The 26,897-nt window shown below is 39.2% G+C and overlaps 1 protein-coding gene across 1 annotated transcript; it reads right to left on the bottom strand.

Annotated features, from left to right (window-relative positions):
• Nucleotides 1–895: 895 nt before the first annotated feature.
• On the bottom strand, nt 896–24,834 carry SDAD1 (SDA1 domain containing 1). Its single transcript, XM_045532839.1, has 22 exons — nt 24,633–24,834; nt 23,189–23,293; nt 22,602–22,700; nt 21,939–22,049; nt 20,381–20,452; nt 20,194–20,294; nt 19,162–19,219; nt 18,536–18,610; nt 16,479–16,580; nt 15,754–15,823; nt 14,734–14,837; nt 12,671–12,728; nt 11,479–11,537; nt 10,818–10,894; nt 9,568–9,665; nt 9,383–9,459; nt 8,307–8,433; nt 6,793–6,890; nt 6,448–6,638; nt 6,264–6,348; nt 5,242–5,403; nt 896–1,716 (listed from the first exon to the last, which is right to left on the bottom strand). Exons 1-22 carry the CDS (start codon nt 24,720–24,722, stop codon nt 1,669–1,671), a joined length of 2,067 nt encoding a protein of 688 aa, XP_045388795.1. The 5' UTR covers nt 24,723–24,834; the 3' UTR covers nt 896–1,668.
• Between the last annotated feature and the right edge of the window lie 2,063 nt (nt 24,835–26,897).

Consider the following 26,897-nt stretch of genomic DNA (forward strand, 5'->3'; position numbering starts at 1 on the left):
CACAATTCACCAGCAAAGCTGTGGACCCTAACTCCTATGCCATTTTGAATTTTATTCATTTTTTGGACGCTGACACAAAAGGAGACACCCAGTTCAAAAATGCAAAAAGCAAAGGGAGCAGTTTCAGGTCTGAAATACACAAATTTGCACTGGATACTTCCTGTGAAACTTTTTTTTTTTTTGAGACAGAGTCTCACTCTGTTGCCCAGGCTAGAGTGCCATGGCATTAGCCTAGCTCACAGCAACCTCAAACTCCTGGGCTTAAGCGATCCTTCTGCCTCAGCCTCCCGAGTAGCTGGGACTACAGGCATGCACCACCATGCCCAGCTAATTTCTTCTACATATTTTAAGTTGTCCAGCTAATTTCTTTCTATTTTTAGTAGAGACAGGGTCTCGCTCTTGGTCAGGCTGGTCTCAAACTCCTGAGCTCAAACAATCCACCCGCCTCAGCCTCCCAGAGTGCTAGGATTACAGGTGTGAGCCACCGCGCCCGGCCTCCTGTGAAGCTATATTGAAGCTATCTGGGGGTTGACTCTGGCAGCTTGACTAATACTCTAACAGTGATCTGGGGCATCTTAGGGAAAGTCATAAAGTTTCATTCAAATCAAACTGAAGTTGAACTCAGAAAGTGAACATAAGAAACTGAAAAGGGAGCAAGAAAAGTGATTTTAGAAGCTGCTTCTAATTCTGAGTGGGCAACTGACCTCAACACTAATGAGAAGTAACACACAATTTCCTGATCTACTACAATATTATCTAAGAAATCTAAGGCAAAAGGCACCAAACTATTTCCAAATGCAACAACTTGCATGCAAAGACGTTGTCCCCTGAAATCGACTCAAGCATGCCTGGGAAAGCGGGAACCACACACACCACGCCAGACACACAAGACTGATTACCTATTTGACATTAGAAACCTTTTATTCAGACAAGGCAAACAGGGGACTAAAAATATCACAGGGTGAAAGAAGGCTGTGGGAACCAATATCAAATGATGAACTAAACATATTCCAAAGTTACCAGTTAGTTATACTTAAGGCAATTTTAAAAGTGAGGTCTTAACCAAAAAGCATTTTACAGGGCAATCAAAAAAATTTTTAATCTGTTAGATTACTAAAACAGCTAAATTGTCTACCCAAAATCTGTACAGCAGGGACCTGTTTTCAGCAGGTAAGCCTATTTACAAGTAAGAACTTCTTACTCTTGTAACATTGTCCTGTTTTGTTTTAAGAGAATATGTAATTCCTATCCCCGCAGTTAGTCCATAAGGCCTCAGTGACTCCATAGAAATATGGATCTACCTCTACTAAACTATTTATACTGCATCATAAACACACATATATACACCTGGCCCCCACTAAGCTGTGAATGCCTCGAGTGAAGGGGTTATGACTCATTCATTTTGTATCTACATTGACACTCAATTTTTTTTTTGCATGAATGTTAAATAAAATTATTTTACAACACCATTGCTATTTACATCTCTAACACTCCCACCACTACCCATTTCCAAAATAAAAAACATCAAATTGCTGCCTCATTTCCTGTGGTTTTCACAACATAGTGCTTCTGGACTTTTAAATGTAAACAAACATGCTTGATTTACTAATTCTCAGAGTAATGACACAAACTCGGCATTCTCCTTGGAATGGAAAACTTGCTTGGAAGTTACTTCATTCTTTTTCTCTTTTTCAAAAGTGCATCTCGTAGTGCCAGCTATAAAGATAAGAAAAAAGTATTTAAACATAACTCTTGGGTACCCCATTATACTAATTTGGTTATCTGAAAGTTTACTAAAAAGAAATCAGTAAGTCAATAAATCATTCTGAAAAACCACAAATGGTAAAATATTCCATAACAGATCAAATCTGTATATCCAGGGTGAAGGCTGCCAATACTGCTAAGAAATACGCAAAGCTCTTGACTGCTGTTCCCACCTCATGGGGACAAAGGCTCAAAACAGGAAAAGCCACAGAATGCAAAGACTAGAGCATCACCCGTCTGCAAGGACAATGCATAGGACTTCTCTAGTCTCTAAGGCTCTTAAGATTTTGTAGTTATGGGTGGGATACATTGTCTAAATTAAAACCAACTGGAAAACAGATTTTTCTTCACAATCATCTTTTCCAAAATCACATAAATTCCACTAAATATGGCACATACAGATCATTTAAAGATTTTTCAATGGCATTCAGCATTTGTGCAGATACACAATAACTATAAATATACAAATCTGAAACAAAGAAAAATGTTCCATTGATTTTCAAATGAGTTTAATGCAGTAAATGAACTAAGAAAATTTAGCAATAAATAAATGTTAAACACTTACTGTTTACAATGGCTCAAACACAAAGACATTAACTCAGAAACCAAAACCCTGACAACTGTAGTTAAAACAAAATGTTCTAGTTAATATGAGCTCTAATTTTTAACTTATTTATTTTGTGTTAGAAGTACATAAGGAGAAAATGAAGAATGAAAGCAGAATTGTGGGCCAGGCGTGGTGGCTCACGCCTGTAATCCTAGCACTCTGGGAGGCCAAGGCGGGTGGATTGCTCGAGGTCAGGAGTTCGAGACCAGCCTGAGCAAGAGTGAGACCCTGTCTCTACTAAAAATAGAAATTATCTGGCCAACTAAAATATATATAGAAAAAATTAGCCGGGCATGGTAGCGCATGCCTGTAGTCCCAGCTACTCGGGAGGCTGAGGCAGTAGGATTGCTTGAGCCCAGGAGTTTGAGGTTGCTGTGAGCTAGGCTGACACCACGGCACTCACTCTAGCCCAGGCAACAGAGTGAGACTCTGTCTCAAAAAAAAAAAAAGAAAAATTTCGTATTTTAAAAATATGTGGTTCATATTATATTTCTATTGAACAGCAATGGTCTAGAAGGAGAGAATAGAGAAAATCAGGAACCTAAGGTTACATTTTATAATGGAGAGATCTTGAAGAAAATACACGGCAAGGAAAGAGACACAGAATTTCTAATTAATTTCAGGTTCCAAAAGGTGAGAAAACTGGGGAACAAGAAAAAAGCATTCTTGAACCAAGGAGTGCAATGCCCAATGAACTCTTCATTCACTCTTTTTTTTTTTTTTTGAGACAGAGTCTCACTTTGTTGCCCGGGCTAGTGTGAGTGCCGTGGTGTCAGCCTAGCTCACAGCAACCTCAAACTCCTGGGCTGAAGCGATGCTACTGCCTCAGCCTCCCGAGTAGCTGGGACTACAGGCATGCGCCACCATGCCCAGCTAATTTTTTTTCTATATATATTTTTAGTTGTCCAGATAATTTCTTTCTATTTTTAGTAGAAACGGGGTCTCGCTCAGCCTGGTCTCGAACCTCGAGCGATCCACCCACCTCGGCCTCCCAGGGGCCTAGGATTACAGGCGTGAGCCACCACGCCTGGCCCTTCATTCACTCTTAAATAAAAAACTCTTCAATCTTTAAGAGAGATATTTTGACTCAGAGGCACCAGACAAGGAACAAAGCTGGGCTTCTCCATCGTGCCAAAACAGGAAGTGGGGGAGGGGGAATGCCATTAACTAAAAGTTGCCTAAATCTCATAATGAAGCACAGCCCCCCAACTGGGTGATTACTATTTCCTTAACCCTGAAATGTTATTAAGGACCAGTAAAGGATAGACAAATGGATTTAAAGTCAATTAAACTAGAAATTTAGGTGAATGTAGCAAAATTTAGAGTACTTAAAATCTTAAATGGGAGCCAGGCGAGGTGGCTTGTACCTGTAATCACAGCCACTGGGGAGGCTGAGGTAGGAGCATCGCTCGAGGCCAGGAGTTTGAGATAAGCCTCGACAATTACAGCAAGACCCCATCGCTTAAAAAAAAATTAGCTGGGTGTAGTGGTGGCGCCTGTAGTTCCAGCTACTCTAGAGGCTGAGGGAGGAGGATCGCTTGAGCCCAGGAGTTCAAGGCTACAGTGAGCTATGATCACCCCACTGCAGACCAGTCTAGGTGACAGAGCAAGACCCAGTCTCTTTAAAAAACAAAAAGAAAAAAAAAAAGAAGAAAAGAACTTAAATGGCACCTTTCCTGTCACCCCAATTTCAATAACTTCTATCTAAAAATGCTGTCACTTTATTATTTGCATGATGTTGTTGAACATAGTTTAGAACCAGAAAGACTAAATAGATAGGTAGAGTTTAAAGGGCACCTCAATTCAGTTAATACTGACTGTTGTGGTACCCACACACAAACACAGCACTGCCCTGGAAGGCCGTACATTCGGTCCTGGCGGGCTTGTCCTTGGCTAGCTATTTAGAAACAACTAGTTCAGAATGTGGGACTACTTTGCCTGAAGCTGATTTCCTGGAGATTCTTCAGAACGACATTTAGATACACTCTGGTACACTCCCAACAGAGGAAGATACAAAAGCATAAATTTGTCTTAATACAATGAACTACTGAAATAATCAAGCTCCCAGTGCAGCACGGGATTACCATTTAAAGGCCACAAATGGATAAAATGAAATCCCAAAGGCCTATAAACATAAGGCTTTGTAAAAGGGCATATATAGGAAAGATAATAACAACAGAACTGTTATTAGCTTTCTGAAAAGTACCAGCCACAAAATAGGCACTAAAAAATTATTCAATTAATTTTGATAGAATATTTCACAGATTAAATGTCAGAGGATTTAATTTTTTCTTTGAGACAGTCTCACTCTGTCACTCTGGGTAGAGTGCAGTGGCGTCATCATAGCTCAGTGCAACCTCAAACTCCTGGGCTCAAGCAATCTTCCTTCCTGCCTCAGCCTCCTGAGCAGCTGGGACTACAGGTACTCGCCACCATGCCTGGCTAATTTTTCCTATTTCTGGTAAAGATGGCATCTAGCTCTTGCTCAGCTGGTCTTGAACTCCTGACCTCAAGTGATCCTCCTGCCTCAACCTCCCAGAGTGCTAGGATTACAGGTGTAAGCCAGCACGTCTGGCCAAATATCAGAGAATTTTAACACGGGAAGGGACCTCAGAGATGATCCAGCTTGCACCCCTCTACTTTTATAGAGAAAAATGGACTCCCTTCTGGCCCCTCAGCTGAGTCTCACCCAAGTCAGGTGTGGAATTACAGGCCCTGCCTACTTCCCACGTTTCCCTGCTCACCAACAATGCTCCCATTAACCCCGAGACTCACACAGTGCCCGGTCTTCAGAAAGCACAGTTCTGTTTTAAACGTGAAGCAGTCTTTACAGCACTGTTCTTGCCACCCAAGCTTCAAGGAGAACTCACCTGCTTCTCTCGGAAGGAACGCTTGGTTTTTGACCGGACATTCTGGCTATACCGCATCATCATAAAGTTCTTCTGTTTTTTCTTCTCTTTATTTGTGGAACTGGAAAATGGATTCATTTTTGTTTTCTTCCTCACAAATTCTTTTCGGTCTGTCTTTCCAGCCTATCAGCACAAAAAGTTTGACATTTCTTCTTAAACAACACACTTCAGGGGCCATCTAATCAACACACACGTCTCCTCTGTGCCAGGTGCTCTACTGGATGCCGAGGACACAAAACGGACAGAACGCTGTCCTTGCTCCCTGGGACTCTGTCCAAAGGGGCCAAGAAATGGTGCTGAAGTATTATAATGGAGCACGGGGAGCTCAGTGGAAGAAAAGGTCATAATTCAGCCTGCCGAAGCCGGAGGAGCTTTCCAGAAAGGGAGATAAGTAAGCTGGTTTTTTTGGCAGGATGAAGCATTCACGGTGAGGGGAAGGAAGGGAAGGGCAGAGTGTTGCAAGAACTAAGGATGCTATACACAAAGGTGTGGAGGAGAAAGCATACGGGTTCTTAAACTTATCTGAACAGGTTTCGGTACGGATAGAAGGCAGAGAGGGTGAGGTGGGGCCGGTAAGGGATGGTGTCTAAGGGCAGGTACAGAAAATGAAATTGGCAATGTAGACAGACCACAATCATGAATAACCACAGCACCAGCCAGAGACAGACTTCCCTGGCCTTTCACTGATGACTGTGAACACTCCCCTGCCTCTCTCTTCGCTTTGATGAATGTGCTAAGCCTCCCCACGCCAGGAACATGCCACACTGCCTTTCTATGCTCTGTGTCTTGTCACACGGCTATATGGAGTCGTCAAAACTCATCTAAATGAACACCTAATATCTCTGCATTTTACTCTATGTTAATGACACCTTTATTTAAAACATTAAAAAAATATTGCCATTCTGTGGCCATACATGTTCTGGAATACATTTCATTCTCGGTGCTTTCTGTTTAAAGAACTGGGAACAATACACCTCACTCACCATAGCAGTTGCCAGTCTCGTCTCCTTGTCAGACTTGGGCTTTTTATGAAGGCGTTCAATGTCCCGAAGAGAAAGTAACTCGCCCCTGGGGTGAGGGAAAAATACAAGATGAAATAAAAGTGGAATTCCTTTCCCTGATGCTTTCATTACCCTGTGAGCTGTCTGGGCGGAGGTGCTGCTTCACCTGGGCTCCTCATCACTGTCGATTTCAATATATTTCCTCTTTTGGGATTTCCCAGGGGCAGCGTCAAGTTCTTTCCTCATCTGGGCCATGCGGATTTTCTGGAAGTCTTCCTGAGTTAAAACTCGGCTAGTGCTGACAGCTGCAGCTTTGGCTTTCCGCTCCTCCATGGGCATGCTGTTCAGCTTCTTGGACTTGGAAGGCACACAAACAAAGGCTTAAATGGCTAACAGTTCAGGTGAAAGCTGAGCCATTCAAGTTTTAGTTTCCCAGCAAGGCCCAGCATAAATCACATCTTAATAAGCATCAGAGTGACACACTTGTGTAAGAGGAAATTTTAAGACCTACAATTTCTTGCTGTTCTTCATCTGAAGAGTGGTGCACATCAACCCATTCCCCATCGGCATCCTCCTCTTCCTCGCTGAGACTGGTGCTTTCCCATCCATCTGTGTGGAAGAGCATATTGCTATTACTGCCACTTCCTTCAAGGTGAGTACATACAAAGGTTGAGATAAATCAAGCAACAGAAAAGGTAACGAACCTCGAATACTCTACTGACCAAGAATTGAGCAACATTTATTGTTAAACAACCCATATCAATGTAGTTTATTTAAGGAATGGGGAATAAGCACTAAGTATCCACCATGAGCCAAAACCTTATGATCACTCTAACCCTCATGACTACACAGAAGAGGAATAGACTCTCAGAGTTAAGTGATGTGCCCCAAGCCACGCTGCTACATAATAAAGCCTACGCTGAAATCATGAGACTCACATCTGACACCACAGTCCATTTTCTTTCCAATAAACCGTGTCGGTCAAAACTGCACTTGGACATTTATCTTGGTCACGCAGTAAGCATCTGACTAACTCCTCGAACTAGTTACAGTCATTCAGAGAACTGAGGTAGAAGATTTTGGATGTGAAAGAACCTTGTAGACATCTCAATGAGGTATTAGGCTTCCTAATGGAGCCACAACAGTGAGCTTTCTAAATCACAGACACTGGTGGTCTTTAGGTGGCTCCCTATGGTGTGTAAGACAATGTCTCAGCTCTTTGGTCTGGCATATACACAACCGTTCACGATAAGGGCTCCACCTCTACCTCTGGTCTCCCATCTCGCTATGTCCCACCTTATGCCCTATAATCTAATAATCCCCCAAATCCTTCAGGACGTTGCTCACACTCTGCCTGGAAACTGTCCATTATTCTAGCATTCCCTGCCAAACTTCTGTCTCATCGGTCACCAGCTTGAGGAAGCCTTTTTTTTTTTTTTTTAAACTTGTGTGATGGACCTGACTGCTCTCCTGCCCGTGTGCCCCACTCCAGTCACAGATCCCGTTCATACTTTATTGCTCAGCTCTTTATGGAAGGCCCTCAAGAGCAGGAACAGTATCATTCACACTTGCACTGACAGTGGCTGTCTCACAGCTAATGCTTGAGAAAGCTGTGCTGAAATAATGAATGACCCCAGAGGAAGACAGGACTTGAGAAACTAGAATGCATTTCCTTAAGTATTCTCCAGCCAGTTCAGCAAGCATTCTCCTTCAACAAGGAGAGTTTTGAAGGATTGCTCCAAGGACTAACCATCATCATTTTTTCTAGGCAAAAAATACAAAACGATTATCTTTCTCGAGTGCCAAACAGCATGCCCTGGGGACTCGAAAAGGCGTCTGCCATACTAGAACGTAAGCTCCATAGGAACAGGCATCATGCTTAACTGATCCCCAATGCTTAGTAGCACCTAGCCATTGCTCTGTAAATACCTGCTGAATAAATGTTCAAACAGTATAAAGATTTAAAGGTCAACAAAGATATAGCAGGAGTGATTGTGCCATGAGTAACAGTGAAATAAAATGAACCTTCATCGTTTTCAGTATTCTCTTCTTTCTCAACTTCCAGAACTTCTGCTCCTGGAATATAATCTTTAGCATCCAATTCTCCATATTCTTGTACTCTTGCTTCTATGGAGGCCTCTGTAGGCTTACCCTAAAGGACAAGAAATGGCTTATAATAAAGTGCTTGGATTGCAGAATATTAATCCTGAAAGTTATCTTCTAGGATTTTGAATTCAGAAAGGAACACCTTAAAAAACAGAGGTGATCAAGAGACAAAAATAGTCTGCTTACGTTTCAGATCAGAGTGAAATCCACCAGCCAGTAATCTGTCCAATATTTTCTCACTTTTGAGCCAGATCAAGAAACTTACAATTATTAGAGAATAACTGCTCCAATTTTTTTTTTTTTTGAGACAGGGTTTCACTGTTGCCCAGGCTAGAGTGTAATGGTATCACCAAAGCTCACTGCAACCTCAAACTCCTGGACTCAAGTGATCCTCCTGCCTCAGCCCCCCAACTAGATGGGATTACAGCCATGTGCCAGCACACTTGCCTAATTTTTGTATTTTTTGTAGAGGCAGGGTCTTGCTCTTTCTTAGGCTGGTCTCCAACTCCTGACCTCAAGCAATCCTCCCGCTTCAGCATCCCAGAGTGCTAGGATTACAAACGTGAGCCATCATGCAGGGCCTGCTCCAATTTTTTAAAGTTTCAAAAATACAATCTCTGTTACATGCATGCATCTTCCTCCCTACCAACTTGAAAGAGGTAGTATCTGGCTTGGGAGTAGCCTGTCCACAATACTGGCATCAGGTACTAACTGATCTTTCAGATTCCAATCTTTTAACAATGTCAAAGGCTTTCAATTGAAATAGTCTGATAGGCTTTTAAGACTCAAGTCACCATTAAAGAAATTGTGCCAACTACAAAATATTTAGGGACATGGTATTCAATGAATTGTATTCTAAGCTTAAACAATACAACCACATACATCATTAGTACTCATGACGGAAGCATCACAAATACTAAAATTTAAATTGTAGGCAATTACTCTCACCTTTTGAGACCATAACCTTCAGACCAAAATTCGCATGCTTAACCTACCCGGAATTTCTTCTGCAGCATCTGAGGATTCAGTGTCCTGAAGAGCTGAATCAAAGTTCTAGCAGACATCAGTACATCTGTAAAATAATACCTTTAATTAGATATTCTAGAGCAAAGAGTACATAGGGAGGTAAAAATGAGTCATATCGTACTCTTTGATCTATAGAGAGTGACATGTGACTTACTCTTATCTTTGTGTGTTTTATACTGAGCCAGGTCTTGAAGAAGTTCTTCAGTCATGGCTAGAGGACATCGAGCTGTTATCTCTTTTATAGCATTGATTCTAGAGAAGGAAAAATAAATTAAAAAAAAGCCAAAACAGCTATTTTGTGTGGTTCATCTTAAGAAAGTTTCCTAAAAAAGTTAAATCAAAAGGAATATAAATTGAGTTTTATTTGGCTTAGGTCTGGCATGGTAGAAAATGTAAGGGTGGGCAGCCTTTGAGGGCTTTTATGCCAGACAGTTACTGTCACTTCCTCTACTAGTGGAACACGGAACAGTGTCTGGCACAGTTAATCATGACAGCATTTACCTGCCAACTCTAAGGAGAGAAGGGACTAAGTCAAATAAGAAAGGTTAAAGGTCTTTAAGGCTGTTATCCCAGCAATATTTTCCAAAGGATATAAAAAGCAACTGTTCAGCTTATCACTTACTTATCAGGACAGATTAGACAATCTTTAAACCTGCACTTAACACTTATTAAGTGTTTTTGAATTAATTAAAATGGCCAAATGAACTGCCCTAGAATACAAGAGTGATCCAATAATAAATCATTTGTTCCAGGGAGCTATACAATTTGAATGTCCCCTCCACGACTCATCTTGAAATTGAACTGCCACTGTAATACTCTGTAATAGCATTAAGAAGCAAGTCTGTTAAAAGGCAATTAGGCAGGTGATTGTTGCAGGAACGGGTTCGTTATCTCGAGAGTGGGTTGTTATAAAAACGAGTCTGGCCCTCTCTTGCTCTCAAGCTCTCTTGCCCTTCTGCCTTCTGCAGCAAGGAAGCCCTCAGCAGATGCCAAGCAGATGCCCTTGAATTTCCCAGCCTCCAGAACTATGAGCCAAATAAATCTCTTTTCTTTATCAATTGCCCAGTGTGCTATTCTGTTATGGCAGCACAAGGTGGACTAAGACACAGGGTAAGACAAGAGATGCAAGAAAAACACTTAGACTGCTATACAGTCATTCATTTCTAGAAAAAGTGAAACTAGTAAAAAAAAAAAAATGCTGATTAGAAGGACAGGTGTCTTTTCTCTCGCTCCCTCCTCAAAATTCTGACCAATAAAAAAATTACCAAGCCTCCTGAGAAGATTGAAGAATATTTAAAACTGCTTTTCTAGAGGAGATAGTGCCAGCTAAAAATCTTATATCTTGGTAACGCAGAGCAAACCTGATCCGTTAAAGACATCTGCCTCCAACCGTGTTCTACATACCCTACTGTCATGACTTCCCCAGAGTTCTTGTCGGTAACAAAATTGTTGGCCACAGTCATGAGCAATGATTGAATGATCTGAATTGGGAGCAAAAGAAGAGATGAGTGCTAGTAAAATGTCTGTACCTGCTAAACACCTGAGGATGCAAGGACAATAGATTATTCACAGTGGAAAAACAGCCCTCTACCTGCAGTTTGGGAGTTGGAAGGAATCAAGGGTGAAAATACTCCACTTAGGAGTTTGTGTTCTTGGCTATCCTCAGACTCAATTTTACTCTCCTTTAACATTATTTTAAAATATAGATGAAAAAAACTGCTTTGACACAGGACAGTCCAACGGTGTTTTAATTAAGGAAAGGAACTACAAGCTTTGAAAAATAATCACTACAAACTTACTAATATTCTTGACTTCCCCTAATCATAAAATTTGGTTATTAAACAAAATCAGAATTCTCAACAACCTGTCCAAAAGAAACTTCACTTTCAGTGAGCCGTACGACTGAAGTTCTGTGTATATATCCTTAAGACTTAGTGTTTCTTCCACTCACTTAAAGGTGGGGTTGGGGGGCAAGAAACTCCTGTGGGAAAAGTGACTCCGACCCACCGAACAGTAACACTACTACCCATGCACTAGATCCAGAAGTCAGGATAAGAGTTCTCACCTCTGGGGGTACTAGGTGATGAGATGCTTGTGCAGCAAACAGAAGAATCTTTGTTACTTCTGAAAACATGAGAGCAGAAAAGTCACAGTCAGTTTATTGCCCTGCCTCTCAGGACCACAGCAAACATGGCAAGCACGTTCTGCCCTTAACGCTATTGCTGTCTATTCCGTCTGGCACCCCCAACCCCCAGATATCTGCATGGCTCACCCCCTTGTTTTCTTCAGGTCCCTGCTCAATTGCTGTCTTATCAACAGGTCACACAATCTACAAGAGAACCCCCCTAACACTCCCTATTATCCTTACCTTGCATCCTTTTTCTTCAAAACACTTATCTTTACCTGGATATGTTACAGAGAGAATTGTGTCTCCCTCTAGAATGTAAGCTCTACGAGGGGAAGGACTTTGCTTTTATGTTCACTGTTCAATTCTTAGTGTCTAATGCTGTGCCTGGCATAAAAGTAATTAAATAAATACTTGTTGAATGAATAGATGAATAAATACAAATATAGACATAGACACACACTCTCCCTTCAAAGGGGCAGCATAGTGTAAGGAACAGGTCCTTGGCAAAAGAAAGAAGTGAGGTGAATCCTGATTTGCCATTTATTTGCTGAGGGACCCTGGTGGGGTTTTTTTCCGTTTCTTTCTACGCCTCACAGGACCGATGTGAGGACTAGATTGGATGATGTATGTAAAGCGCTTAGCATAGTGCTTGGCTCATGTTAGATGCTCAATAAATGCTGGTTTCCTTTCTACTCTGGTTCAAGTTCAAAGGCAGTAACAACCATCTCTTCTTACCGGCTTTTTTGCTGTTTTTAATTGAGAATACACATGAGGTCAATGAGAACAGTATGATAAAATCCTGCTATCTATTACAAAGATAGAGTAAAAGGTCAAATTTCTTTTTTAGAATTTTCCATGAGTATTTATGGTATTACAAAAAAATTTGCTGTGAGAAACCAATCTGTTGTTGTTTTTTTCAAAAACAATGGTTTCTTAAGGCTGAGGAGCAGAACAACTAAGGCATGGCCACGGCAGACCCTAGAAAGAAAACGTAAGGGCTTCTCTCCCCTTCTGTGATATAGAATACTTGCACTCCTAACTCTGCCTTTGATGATTCCAGAACAAAAGACTCTGAATGTTTATCCTATTGCGAAAGCCAACAAAGAATCATGGCAAGTGGGTGGCTCACCTCTTTGGTGGGGCTGCAGAAACCTCTGCACAAAGGGATAGAAGTTGAAGAGGAAAAGCTGTAGAGAGAACACCGACTTTAATACTGACACAACCGACGCTGTGGAGTTTCACTGCTCCACGATGCAACTGTATCACTCAGATCAACTAATTGAGAATCATTTTTCACTTTTGTTTTTTCTCAGTAACCAATCATGTCCTAGGATGACTCAATATGCTATATTAAGCAAGGAAAGGTACTCTTTCTCAAATGAGGCTGTGCTGCCATCCTTAAGGAGGAAGAAAGTGTACGCAGAATTAACTAAGGGAAGAAGAGGTAAACAAAATATAACATTCTTCTACTCTAAAAATTGGTGTGGCTGCAGAACTGATTTCTTAGTGTTCTAAGAGAGAGACAGGATTATAGGAAGGAATGGCACTGATATCCAGGCTCCAAAGCAAGGGACAAAACAGTAAATCAAATCTCCATACTACATACTACAATTTATTCACTAAAAAACCCACTTCTGGTTTTATTATTGTACACCAGTCCAACCACATAAAGGAATTACTCTGTGCACCATATTTTTTTGTGTGTGCGTGCTCCATATTTTAAAGAGAAAACACTAATACTCTGGAGACTACCTAGATAAAGTTGACCAGGACCCAGTTATTAAAGAAACAGGTAATGTTTTAACTCAAAGAAGAGAAATTTTGGAGATGGACTGTTTTGTTGTTTTTTTTTTTTTTTCAATTTTCATCAAGTGGGAATAAATTGAAATGTAGTCAGTAAAATGTTAACAGGTTTTTCTTAGAGAAAGGCAACAAGTACTTTCATTCGTGTGTGCTGTCATTTTTGACAGAGACAGGGTCTCACTCTGTTGCCCAGGCTGGAGTGCATGGTGCAATCATGGCTCACTGCCTCTTGGACTCCTAGGCTCAAGCGATCCTCCTGCTTTAGCTTCCAGAGTAGGGTATGGCGAGCACGTGTCACCATGCTTGGCTAATTTTTCTTATTTTCTGTAGAGACGGGCTCTCCCTATGTTACCCAAACTGGTCTCAAACTCCTGGCCTCAAGCAACCCTCCTGTCTCAGCCTCCCAAAGTGCTGGGATTATCGGCATTAGTCACAGTGCCCAGCCTCTTGTTTTACCTTTTTATTTGAAAAAATTCTTTAAGGAAAACAACATATTCACTGATGTCCACAGCAGCACATTATAAGATCAAGATGATAAGAGAAAAACCTCAGTGGTTATTTCTTAATGGCCTAAATTTGGGGGCATCTCTTTTTCTACAATGGCATCTAGTCTAAGAGTATATGTGAAGTTCCCATACGTATACACATATATGCCATCGAGGAGCTCTTGCAATCTAAGTTAACACATTAACTGCCACGTGAGTTGTATTTAACTCATGCTAGTTTTGAGCCCTGGGCCTCCTGAAGCATATGTAACTCACATATCTCTTCACTTGGGAGCCGAGAGAACTATTTTTCAAGCTGCATATAACTCATGCACAAAAAACAATAAAAAGTAACAAATGTTTCATTAAATTAGAAAGGATCGTTTTGTTTTCGAAGTTTTTATTCTGTTTTCATAGTAAACACCATGGCCCCAAGAAAAAAAATTTTTCTCTGGTGTGGCAGTCAATAGGTTAATATAAAATAAAGAACCAGAAAATTCAGCTTTGCAAACATGACAATTTCCTACTGGAGGGATTTGGAAGTCAGGAAAGCCAAGAAGGGTTAAAGAAACAGAAAGACGTAATAACGGTCAATAAAAATATGTACCTTATGTTGGCTCAGGAAAATGTCTATGTGAAACAAAATCAATAAAAAGAAAGCAGAAAAGCAGAACACAAAATAGTCTGTCCATAAACTGAATATACGTACAAACTGACATACTTATTTCAAGGAAAACAAAGTAATATAAGCTGCTATTTTCAGAGATTTTATTCTTCTATAAATGGTACGTGTTTAAATGTTTAAGGAATAAAATTATGCTACTGTTCTATCTAACGGCTTTCTTTTTACCAAGATTAATTCTACTTCTAATAGTCACCAAGAGAAGCATAATGTAATCCAAACCTCATGAATTCCTACTAATCTGGAGATGAGGTTCATGAGCATCATCTTCACTTCAAACCTCTCCTTAGAGTTCTCGAGCTGCTTTAGTAGTTTTTCTGCAAAATCTGGAAAGGAGACGATCGAAGAAGTATACTGTAAGGCCACGATCTATATAAAATTTATATATTAATAACAGGCGTAGGAAAAGGGAGTAGTTAAATCAGTGAAAAGATTCATACACGGGTGAATATACTTTTAATGATGCCCAAAGTAAAGTCTTAAGGAGTCTCAAGATTTTCAGCATCAACAACTAGAGTATTTGATAAGTGCTCTAGTTAATAGTTCTCCAGGGCCTTACTTCTCAAAGGGTGGTCCACAGATCAGCAGCAGCTGGGAGCTCCTCAGAAAAGCAGAATCTGAGGCCCCACCCGAGCCCTACTGAAATCAGAATCTGCACTTTAACAAGTTGCCCAGGTGATCTGTATGCATGTTAAAGTCTGACAAACACTAATCTACAGCAGAAGTCACCAAATGTTGCCCTATACTCCAGTACAGAGAGCACTTAATAGTTCTAAACACCCAGCCACATCCTGTAATCAGCTAAATAAAAATCTCAGGGGATAATAGGACCCAACTCCCCAGGTGATGCCAATGTAAGCTTACTTTGAGAATTAGCGTTCTAGAATAGGGTTTCCCAGACTTTTGGTTTCCACAGACTAGTCTTTTTTAAAAAAAAGGAACAACAAAAGAATATCAATTTTCTATTTGGTCAAGTACAATGTGCTAATATTATGTTGTTAAAGACATGAATCTCAGAAAGGCTTGCTGTTCCACATTTTTCTTATTTTATTGTAAACTGGGAGTCATTGCTTTGGAACATAATTCTCTAGGTTACAACTAACTAGTAATACTTAAGCATTTATTAACTGTCTATTAAGTGCTAGAGATCTTATTAATATATTCCCTGACAACCCTGAAAGCAGGAACAAAACAGGCAGGGATAAGGCCAACAAGGAACTTGGGAAGTCATAAATACAGTACCTTGGGGGTCATGAATCAAGTGAATAGCTGAAAAATTAAACACTTCTGGCTTTTTTTTCTTCTTTTGTTTCTGAAAGGGAGAGGAAAAACATTTCCAATCTGAATTACAGTGATCATGCCCTTAGAATTCATTCAGAGTGCTAATGTGTTAAAGGCTTTTATAAAGTCTTTTAGACTATTTAAAAAGAAAAAAAAAAAATCCTTGTTCCAAAAACCTTCCTTTCAACTGGAAGAACAAAACCTGGTTTTTGCCTTTTAAAGCTAATCCCAAGATTAAACCTTGGGAATGTTCCAGCCATTAGCACCTGTGAGACTTAGAGGAATTTGGAAATACAAACATTAAAAAACACACATGGGCCAAATTAATGATTTTCAGAATAATCATTACAAATTATCAATGTACTTTACTCAGGCACTCTTCTGAGAAGACATGTCTAGCAAAGACATCCTCATTTAAGCCACTGTAATCAGAAGAAGTAAAAAGTGAATTTAATCAAATTAATTTATCCAAGTCATAGATTTTGCTAGAGCTGATTACATTTATTCATCTAATGTTTAAAAATTCTAGTGCTTAAAATTCATCTAGTGCTTAAAAATTCATCACATATTTCTAAGTCTTTTGCAAATGCTATTCCTTGATTTTAAATTCTTAAAGAGCTCTGGCTAAAAACTACGTATTCTGCATTCCAATGACTCCTATCTCATTTCTCAAATACAAGTCTCACCTTGAGGACTTTCATTGCCTTTTCCAACTTTTTCTTGTTTTTGGAACTTTTTTTCCCTGTAGCATACTGCACTAGCAGGTCTCTTGCTGTTGGTCCTTCATCCTGAAGAAGAGACTACTTTGTAAAATTGTAAACAAGGAAAATCTGCATAGAAGCAAAAAGCAGTCCTTTGATGCACTTCTTGGTTTTTATGCTCTTTGCACGCAACTATTAAAAATGAATACAACTTTTAAAATCAAGTAAAAAATAGGCATACACATGTGTACAAGTGCACAATCAGGCACATACAAAGATTTTCACTTACAGCATTGATCTCTGTCTCACTACATATATATGTGTGCATGTTTGTGTATGTGTGTGTGTGTGTGTGTGTGTGTGTGTGTGTATATATATTTTTATATATATTTTGGGGGGTGGGTCTTGCTCTATCACCCAGGCTGAAGTGCAGTAGGGGGATCACAGCTCACTGCAACTTCGAACTTCCGAGCTCTAGTGACCCTCCCTGCCCTGCCTCCTGAGTAGCTGTGAGCCACTGTGCCTGGCCTGTTTTTGCTTTTTATAAATAGAATGCAACTTTGTTTTTATTTAAAAAAAGAAATTGAAAGCAAATATTTATCAAAAAGGAAATGCCTAAAGAAACTATAATGCATTCATATTCTGAAGTATGTGGCGGTTCAAAGAATAAGGTAGATCTGTATGTATTAATAACTTAGAAGATCTAAATGCACTAGTAGATCTATATATATTGACACAAAGAAAGCAAGTTGCAGAATAATATATGTTATTCATATAGTTTTTAAAAACCTATTATTCACATGAGACTACATGTGCACATATCCATATACAAATACATGGAAAATAAAATGATTATCTGTGAAGGAGGAACTGGGAAGTAGAAGACAGGGTCAAGAAAACTTTTATCTGTGGTAGCTAGAAATTTTTACGTGAAAGTTGTAAGAATCAAAAAGGAGTTACTTGTGTTAAAAATACCCTGACAAATAATGCTGGGGAAGCCCACGAAGAAAGGGTTTGATACACGAATGCCTGATATTAAAAACAACCACAAAAGACGGCAATAACCACAACCTTGCACAAACACCATTGCAACCTTACAGAAAAAATATTTCTGCAAGGACATTTTCCCAGCAGCTGCTTGTCCAACCTCGGACTGGCACCTTTCTTGCCACTGACCCTTGGATTAGCCAATAATTATCTCAAAACAGTTATGTGATCCTCTTCATTTTTCCTTTAAAAACCTTTCTTTACCTCCCTGAATACACACATACCTTACTATGGCAAGCATATTCCCACTGCAACGCCTTATTCCTGAATAAATATCATTTTCTGTTAGACAGCCTCTAACAGAAACAGAGCAAAACCCTGTCTCCCAAAAAATAAATGAATCAACAAATAAATGCCCCATTACTCCCTCCTTCCCTCCTCCACTCTAAACTTCTGCGATGTTGATATTACCTCAACAAGTATATTGGTGACAATTTTCATTCTAAATTTACAGTGAGATACAGATACAGCTTTAGAATTAAAACAAAGGTTGAATGAATCTGTTTTATTAATTATTTAACCAATCTTACTGAATACAAGTGACAAATTCTTTTTTGAGACAGAGTCTTGCTCTGTTGCCCGGGCTAGAGAGCAGTGGCATCATCATAGCTCAATGCAACCTCAAACTCCTGAGCTCAAGTGATCCACCTGCCTCAGCCTCCCAAATAGCATGGTGAAGCATGCATCACCATGCCTGGCTAATTTTTTCTATTTTTAGTAGAGTTGGAGTCTCGCTCTTGCTCAGGCTGGTCTCGAACTCCTGAGCTCAAGCAATACACCCACCTTGGCCTCCCAGAGTGCTAAGAGTACAGGCATGGACCACTGCACCCAGCCACAAGTGACAAATTCTAAGTGGAATAAGATCTCAGCATGGCAGAACTCAATAAAGGAGAAAGGTGACATAAATTTCTAACTCAGGCAATTATGGATTTTACAATTTGTACTGAGAGCAATAATGAAATGTAAAATTCAGAACCAGCTATGATTAAACTAACCTCAGATTCTGAGTCACTGTCCTGTTTTTCATCTTCATCCTTTCCAAGGAAGAATGTCAAAGCAGCAACTAATATCTAGAGATCAATCAGAAAAGTTATTTACTTAACTCAGCTACAACAAAGACTAACTAGTCTTGACTAAACTTTATACATACATATGAACTAGGATCTGAAGAAAAAAATTCAAAAGGTGGTGAGATTTCTTAATTTAAAAAATGGTTTTATGTTATCTCTCTCATAAGTAGGTAATTTTTAAAAGCCTTTAACGAGATTAAAACTGCTAGGCTCTACATAGTTATCCTTCAAGTAGACTACCAAGAATTTCTACATTCTCACCCATGAAAAGTGACATTACAGCCCTTCTTTTGGGGCTTTCTAACAGAAAGCCAAGGTTGGCCCTTAAATTTCTTTCAGCCATGTGTATGTCAAATAGAAGAAAAGTCAAGAATCACAGGGGAAAACATGAAATAAACACCATGGCTATCATTTCTAGGAAGAAAGAAAGCATCACTAAACATAAGGTGCATGTCCTCACACCACTTGCTCCTCACACACCCTATCTTCACCTTCTATCGCAGAAGCAGATCACCCGCAGACAGTTTTCACACAGCCCTACAGGTGCTTACCTTAGTCACCTTAGAGAAACATGCAGTTGTGATAACGTTGACAGTTTTGGCATCATTCCTGGGGGAAGACAATGAGTGCTTTGAAATAAATTTTCATTCTACTGTATTTAATACACAGACAGTGGCATAAAATAAACAATATAATAAATATTTCTGAGACATCAGAATTCCCAACTGCAATATTTTAAAAAGTCATGGGTTGCTAAATTAGTTAACCACAGGCAGAACATTCAATTAAATCTTAGCCCAGTCTTATGACAGAAAATTTGCAGCCATTAAGATGGAGCATTTGAAGAATTTTTAATGGCATAGGAACCTACTCAAGGTAAGTAGCGGGGGAACCCCAGAATAAAAAAAACGTAATACAGAAAAATCCCAACCATATTTAAAAATGTACACTAAAGAAAACATCAGGAGATACTATAAAATACTAACAGTGACTGTCTCTACATGGTGGGACTTACACATAAGCTTTAAAAAATCTTTTCTAGTTTCTCCAAATTTTCTGGTGCAATGAATGTTACTTTTCTAGTTACTAAGAAAAGCAAAAGACATGAGTTGGGGGCACTATACCAACAAACCAAAGTATAGGAAGCATATTTTACATATGTAGGGTGAACTGACTTGAAAATTTTCACAATGGCAGAGCAGAGAGCACAGATTTTGGAGTCAGATAGACCTGGGTTTGAAATTCAGCTCTGCCTCTTAATAGCTAAACTCTTACTAACTCTCTGAACTTCCATTTCATTACCTATAAAATGGGGATAATTCCAGATAAGCTGCATTTGTTCTCAAGTTGTTCTTCAGGTTAAACAAGATAATGCAAAGTGCCTTACTTTAGTAGATGCTCAAGAAATGGTAGCCAATGTTATTTAGTCATTTAGACTTAAGCCTCAATTTTCACTTCCAACTTAATCTATATAACAGAGGTATACTAAAGAGCTCAAGATAAAAAAAGGTTGTGTATGTGCTCTGTATTAATTACAAATGAAAAAAAGGTCCCACTTCTCAAGAGACAAACATATATATTACCAGATGTTCCTCCTATAGAGTTCAATCATCACATCCAAAGATATCTTGGCTGCAGTTGCATTGCTATCCCTTAACATGGTATACATGAAATTCTGCAATACCTGAAGAAAAGAAAGAGAAAGAAACTTAACACACTGATGGTACAATTATACAATGCTGCAAACATGGAAAACAAAAGGGTACTTACTATATTCACTTTATTGTTCTTATGTTTTGCATTTATATTCTTGATATCAGTCACAATATGTGTATATAAAGTCTGAGGAAAAGAAATAAAAATACATACAGATTAAGTCTACCCAACATTTCTAACCTTGCTAAATTTGGAGAAAAGTATCAATGTGTAAAATGACTTAATTTTATCTATTTTTCTTCTATCACAAAAGAGACCAAAAACAAGCAAAAAAAGGCAGCTAAAAAGCAAAAGAAAGTTGCCTTCAAAAGGTTAAACATGGAGTTACCATATGACCCAATGATTCTACTAGGTATATACCCAAGAGAAATGAAAACATATTCCCATATCAATGTCCACACAAACATTCATAGCAGCATTACTCATAATAGCAAAAAAGTGGAAATAACCCAAATGTCCATTAATTGATGAATGGATAAACAACATATCGTCTATCCATACAACAAAGTATTATTTGGCAACAAAAAGGAATACAGTACCAATACATGCTACAACACGAATCAATCATGAAAATATTAAGCTGAGTGAAAGAATCTAGCCACTAAAGACCACATATGGTATGACTTCACTTATATAAAATATCCAGGATAGGCAAGTCTATAGAGACCAAAAGTAGACTGGTGATTGCCCAGTGCTGGAAGAGATGGGGGGAACAGGACTGACTGCTAATGGGAATGGAGTTTCTTTTGGGAGTGATAAAAAATGTTCTAAAATTGATTGTGGTACTGGTTGTACAACTCTGTGAATACACTAAAAACCACTGAATTAACTGTATGTGGATTATATCTCAATAAAGTTTTTTTTTTTTTTAAAGGAAAGTTGCTTCATTTATTGAGCACCTAACTGCATGCGAGATAATACTGGGAATACAAATCTCACTGGTACTCAAAATATGCTCCCATGGACCACTTTTATTCCACAAATTAGACCAAGAAATGCAAGTGCTAAAATAAAATAGTGGCAGTTAATGAATGTAAACTTAAGTTTTTCTTTCTTAAATTTTTTTCATAAACCTTCAGCTTCTGGTCTTATATAAACAAATACAATGTCATGAGAAAATGTTAATAAAAACAAAAAAAAGTTAGTGTTATTGGGGGGGATGAGTCAGTTACAGCTATGACGACCAATGCCCTCACTTAGCCAGTTTAGTGCAGGAGTAAAAGGCTTGGGTTTTGGAGTCAGGTGGTCTGGATTTATACTCCAGCCCCATCACTCAGAAGTAGTGTGACCCCGGGCAAGTTTCTCTCTCTCTCTGTGCCCTAGCTTTTTCATCTATAAAGCAATAATAGTAATAATCCCTATTTCATAGGGCTTTATGAGTAAATACACAAAAGCTCTGAGAGCAATGCCTGGCACAAAGTATGCACTCAATAAATATTAGCTATTAATACCACACTGCATGTATAGAATCAATTATTTTTTCCTGTTAAAATCATTCTTAACTGTATCCAATAATGTAAAGCATCAGGAATTCAAGGGACTCCAAACTCTACAAGTTTATGTAATCTCAAGGAAGAAAGAGATTGTAGAAAAAAAAGTTTTTGCTCTTTACCTTTCGCAGAAGCTTATCATGGCAACGCAGAAGTTCAAAGAAGAGCTCTAGTAAACTTGACGGATTGATGAGATTCTTATTTCTCAGCAACATCAAAGCTTTGCAAAATGTCTCAGGAAGGAAAAGAAAGCATACTATAAGATAATGGTAAAGTTAAGAAAATGAGAAAATGGAATATATATATATCCCAAAGAGCTTAATGTCTTTTACTAACTAGTTACTACTGTAGAATTCAGGACAGTCTCTGACCTTGTGGCTATTTAATGGATAAGTTTATTAAACTAGGCAGTATAAACACTACAAGTTGTAATTAGGATTATTCATGAATAAGATTTGAATGACTAGAAGGAATCACCTACTCAAGAGGTTAAGGGGCATCCTGCAGGGCTAGTATGCAGGAAGGACAGAAAGATCTGAGTGTAGCAGAAAAGGCTGAGATCAGAAACACAGGCAGGAACAGATCATGGTGGGACTTACAGGCCATGTTACTGAGTTTTATTCTAAGCATAAATAAGAAGCCACAGAAGAATTTGAAGGAAGGGGTGACATTCTGATTTACATTTTTCAAAGATATTTAGCTGAAAGGGTGTTCTCATTTAAACACATATGACATGCACACATGAACACAGCACAATTTATTATTCCAAATAATACTGGTCCTACCATTCGAAGATCTGGATCCAGGACAGTGTGATTATAGGAGAGAAGATCTTTCAGCTCTTGAGGAAAGTTACTCAGATGTTCGGGATAGCAGTGGCCAATCTGTAACAAAGCAAAGGCTCTTCTGAAGTTTCTCCCTTTCTCTCCTATAATTCAGATGCACAGATTTAGGATGTTCTGCAAAAGGAGAGTAAAAGGCTACGTTTCATAGAAGTAGACGTTCCAAATCACCTCTTTTTCTTCTACATAATTTCTCCAACCCTTACATTTCCTCTAGTCTTAGTAAAATATTTGTGACATGATTTAGAACCCGCTTTTATGATGATCTGAAGAAAAAAATAAGCAGCTTTTTTTTTAAAACAAAGTCTATCTCCGAAAAAAAATAAGTTTGACAGTTTTGTTCTGCGAAAAGATCTAGCAAAATCCTCTAACTTGCAATAGGGAGAAAATAGAATTTGCAAAGAGAAAGTTAAAAAAATTTTAATTAAGTTTCCACTCCAGAGTGGAATAAGGTTGAGTATTAGTGAAAAAATATCCTACCAATTGTGTGTAACACTGTTCTTTATTTTATTAAGAAATTATCTTCTTACCTGTGCCATAAACATCACCAGCTCTGCTAGTTCTTTGCTGGGTTTATTTGGTTGTAATTTGAAAATCTCCACATTGGATTTGTAGTGATTATATTGCTGTAGAAACTGTGGAAAATAAAATTTAAGTTTATCACATTCTATTAAAACTTTCTCAATACAGAATGAAAAACTGCTTAATAGAAATCTTTGATAGTGCATGGAGAAAAAGATATGGCAAACGTATATAAAAACACACATAGGCTCAGTGATTAATCTGCTCTGGTTAACCCAATTGGTCAACAGAGCCAGGATCAAGAGTTAGTTTTGAAACCAATGTTCTTAAATACACAAACTACATGGACTCTCAACTTATCACTTTATTTGCCAATGGCTATATAGTGCTTTAAGCATCTCAAATCCTTGCCTATGTTGCTTTAATTGCCTGTACTTGTTTCTTATTCTTTCTTTATATTTCCATTGCCTTGATCCTTGGAAAGGCTTTCCACTTAGTGACCTAAGCCACTGAGACCACCACGTGTTAAAAAGCACTCACATAAATATTTATAAGTGAAAATCTGGGGGAGGAGTGAAGTGAGAAGGGCAAAGGATGAATAGCTGTGTCAGCCACTGAACAAATCACAATCTAGTAGGAGGAAGCACAAACGAGTAAATGCAGCAAATGCCTAGCAGAGATAGCTGTTTAGTCCAGTCAAATGCCTGTCCGTAGGCAGCACCTGCCAGATGAATATATCAAAACTACCACTTTCACTTTGTCAATTCTTGGTTCAGACACCCATCATGCTCACAATTTATATGAGGTCAGCATATAAAGTCCATCACAATCAGGGCCTAATCTTTCTAACCTCTTTCCCAAAACAAATTCTGACATTCAGGTCACGCCAGCTTCCAATGAAGTTGAATACAGGCTTAACTAGATACGCTAAGCTCCTGAGTCTGCCCCTTGCACTTGAGAATCCCCCACTCCTTCCCGGCAGAGCCCCGGGCACAGAGCGGGCTCTCGGGAACGAACTTCGATCGAAGCATTCTAACATATGATTCACCATGTGTTATCGACTAAATGAAGTTACGGATTTTTGAAAACAGGTTGAAAATCGTGCATGGAGCTGGAGGTTGGGGGCAGACAATGTGTCTCACTCTCTCTACCTCCGTGAGGTCGGAGATATTAATAAACCCTAAAATAAAATGAGGTTTCTAAGGGTGTTTCTGTGGCAACGGAGTCTACAGAGCAGGTAGAAAATCCAGAGGGACAGTACATTTCCAAGAGGTGGGGGACCCTCTTGGAAGGCATATCCCTTCCCCAACACCTTTGCTCCTTCAGAAGGACCCTTGGACCTAACGTGAGAACACACGGCGAGCCTGGATCCCATCTCCACGCCACCTCTCCCCCCGCCGGCGTCAGCCATCCCCGCCCGGGCCCCGCACGTGTGCCGCGCCGCACTCCCACCTCCTCGATGTAGGCCGGCGGGTCCCGCTTGATCAGATTCTGTAACTGCGGCAGGTTGTTGGGCAGCTTGTTGTTGTTCCTGCTGGACATACTGGCTGCAGACTCACTTCCCGGCGAGCAGTTCCAACAAAACTCACACGGCCGACAGACACCGAACCAGTCGCAGCTGCAGCACAGACTCGTGCTTCCGAGTGCGACCGGAAATAGCACAGGGGACGCCGCGCAGATGGCACTACATTGGCAGCAACAGCAACCTATGCTACGGGAGCCTCAGAGTGTCAAACTTCCTCTCACTGCCGAAACGCACTGCGGTGGTTTACTAGCACCCGCCCTGTCCTCGCATCTGCCGCTGCTGCTGCTGCCTAGCGTTTCTGAAACGATCTGAAATGTATTTTTTCGCATATATTAGCGTATTTCATCATCCAGACATTCATATGGAGCAGAAAATGAAGATTAATTGTTTTTAACCCTGCAGCCCAAAGTTAGAAATTAAAAAGAAAAAAATGGAGGCTAGATAGCACTATCCCATTTTACAAGGGGCGTTAGTTTTCTGTAGGATTTTAAATATCTGTTTTAATTTTGTTTTTGGTTGTTTCAACTCAGCGTGACCCAGACAAGGGGAAAGGGTGTGTACTGGATAAAATATGATCGCGTTGACCGGTTAAAAATTGCAAATGAATCTGTACTGAAAATCGAAACATTGTTATAACCTTTGTAAGCACTCCTAAACCAGAGTTTTTAATTCGGATCCTGATAATCCGAAGAAGAGAATACATTTCTACAATCTGAAGGTGTACAAAAATAAGGAAAGGTTGAATGAATGAATGAGGTAGGGTGTTAATACAAAAATACACTATTAATCAACCGCCCTGTGCCGGGCACTATTCCAAGCGCTTCACTTGTATTAGTTCATTTAATCCTCAGAACAGCCCTCTAAAATAGGTCCTATTTTTATGTCTCTTTTACAGGAGAGGAAACAAGCTCAGGGAAACTGACTGCCTAAATTCATAGCTGGTAAAGAAGCTGGGATTTCAATCCAGGCAGTCTTGATTGTAACTACATGAGAAAAAAAAAAAGTAGCCTGACAGCTGGTAGCTGGTAGCTGGTGGCTGGTCTGGCATAACAGCTGGCAGTGGTGTTCTGCTTAATGAAACCAATTTAACAGAACACCAACCTCAGGAGAGGTCATCTGTGACCATGACAGAAGGATCCATAAACAGGACAACTCTGTAATCACATTTGAACACAAGCTAAATAAATAATACCGCAAGCCACCATTAGTTATTCAGCTGCATTTGGAGAATGAGCATTTTATTTATTAATTATTGAATCAAGTACTTATGAAGTTATTAAGAAATAAATGTAAGCAATACATCTTTTTAAAAATTTCATGGATTTAAATTTAAAATTTTTTTTGGTTAGGTGTTTTAGCGAGGGAAAAACATTTTCAAAACAAAATATATTGAAATTATTTAATATAATTCCTGTCAAAATCATAAGCTTATGTACTCTGAATATTTATCTTAAGTCACCAAAATGTCATTTGTGAGTAAAACATTCCAGCCATGTCACAAGCTTTTTATTCAGCACAATCTATGTGCCAGGCACTAGGCTAGGTGCTAGGAATATAAAAATAAGGCATGAGCATTTACCCTCAGGAAACTCACAGAGGAATAAGGGAGACTAATAAACACATATAAAATGAATACAAATGTTTTTATAATACAGCAGTGGAAGTAATAGAATGGAATGCCTGGGGAAGTCAGAAAGTTTCACAGTTATGGTACCAGTTGATTGAAATCCTGAAAGATGAGGAGTTTTTCTGGAGGAGAAAAAGGAAGCCTTTTTACATAAAGAAAATAGCCCTTATACAGGCAGTAAGGCTTGAAAAAGTCTGGTACTTTTAAGCAATGGCCAGCAGTTTGGTGTGATAAAGGTTGGGATAGGAGCTGAGGAAAATGAGCTCAGGGAGGCTGTGTAGTTCTGACTATTAAATACTTTAACTGCTGCTCTAAGCAGGGCTTATAAACTATTCATTTTACCCCCAACAGTCCTAAAGGCAGGATTTGATTTTTTGATAGATGAGAAAACTAAGGCTGAGAGTGGCTAACTAAATATGTATTTTTAAAATGTTAATTTGACTATATTACATGTAATGTGATGTTCATTGTGTACACATGATGTATGTATGCATAATACATGTAATATGTATGTATTAGCCAGATCAACATGGTAGAGGGGGAAAATGTTTTCCTCTGCCCATCT

This window comes from Lemur catta, chromosome 19 (genome assembly GCF_020740605.2).
Source record: "Lemur catta isolate mLemCat1 chromosome 19, mLemCat1.pri, whole genome shotgun sequence".
Taxonomy (NCBI): domain Eukaryota; kingdom Metazoa; phylum Chordata; class Mammalia; order Primates; family Lemuridae; genus Lemur; species Lemur catta.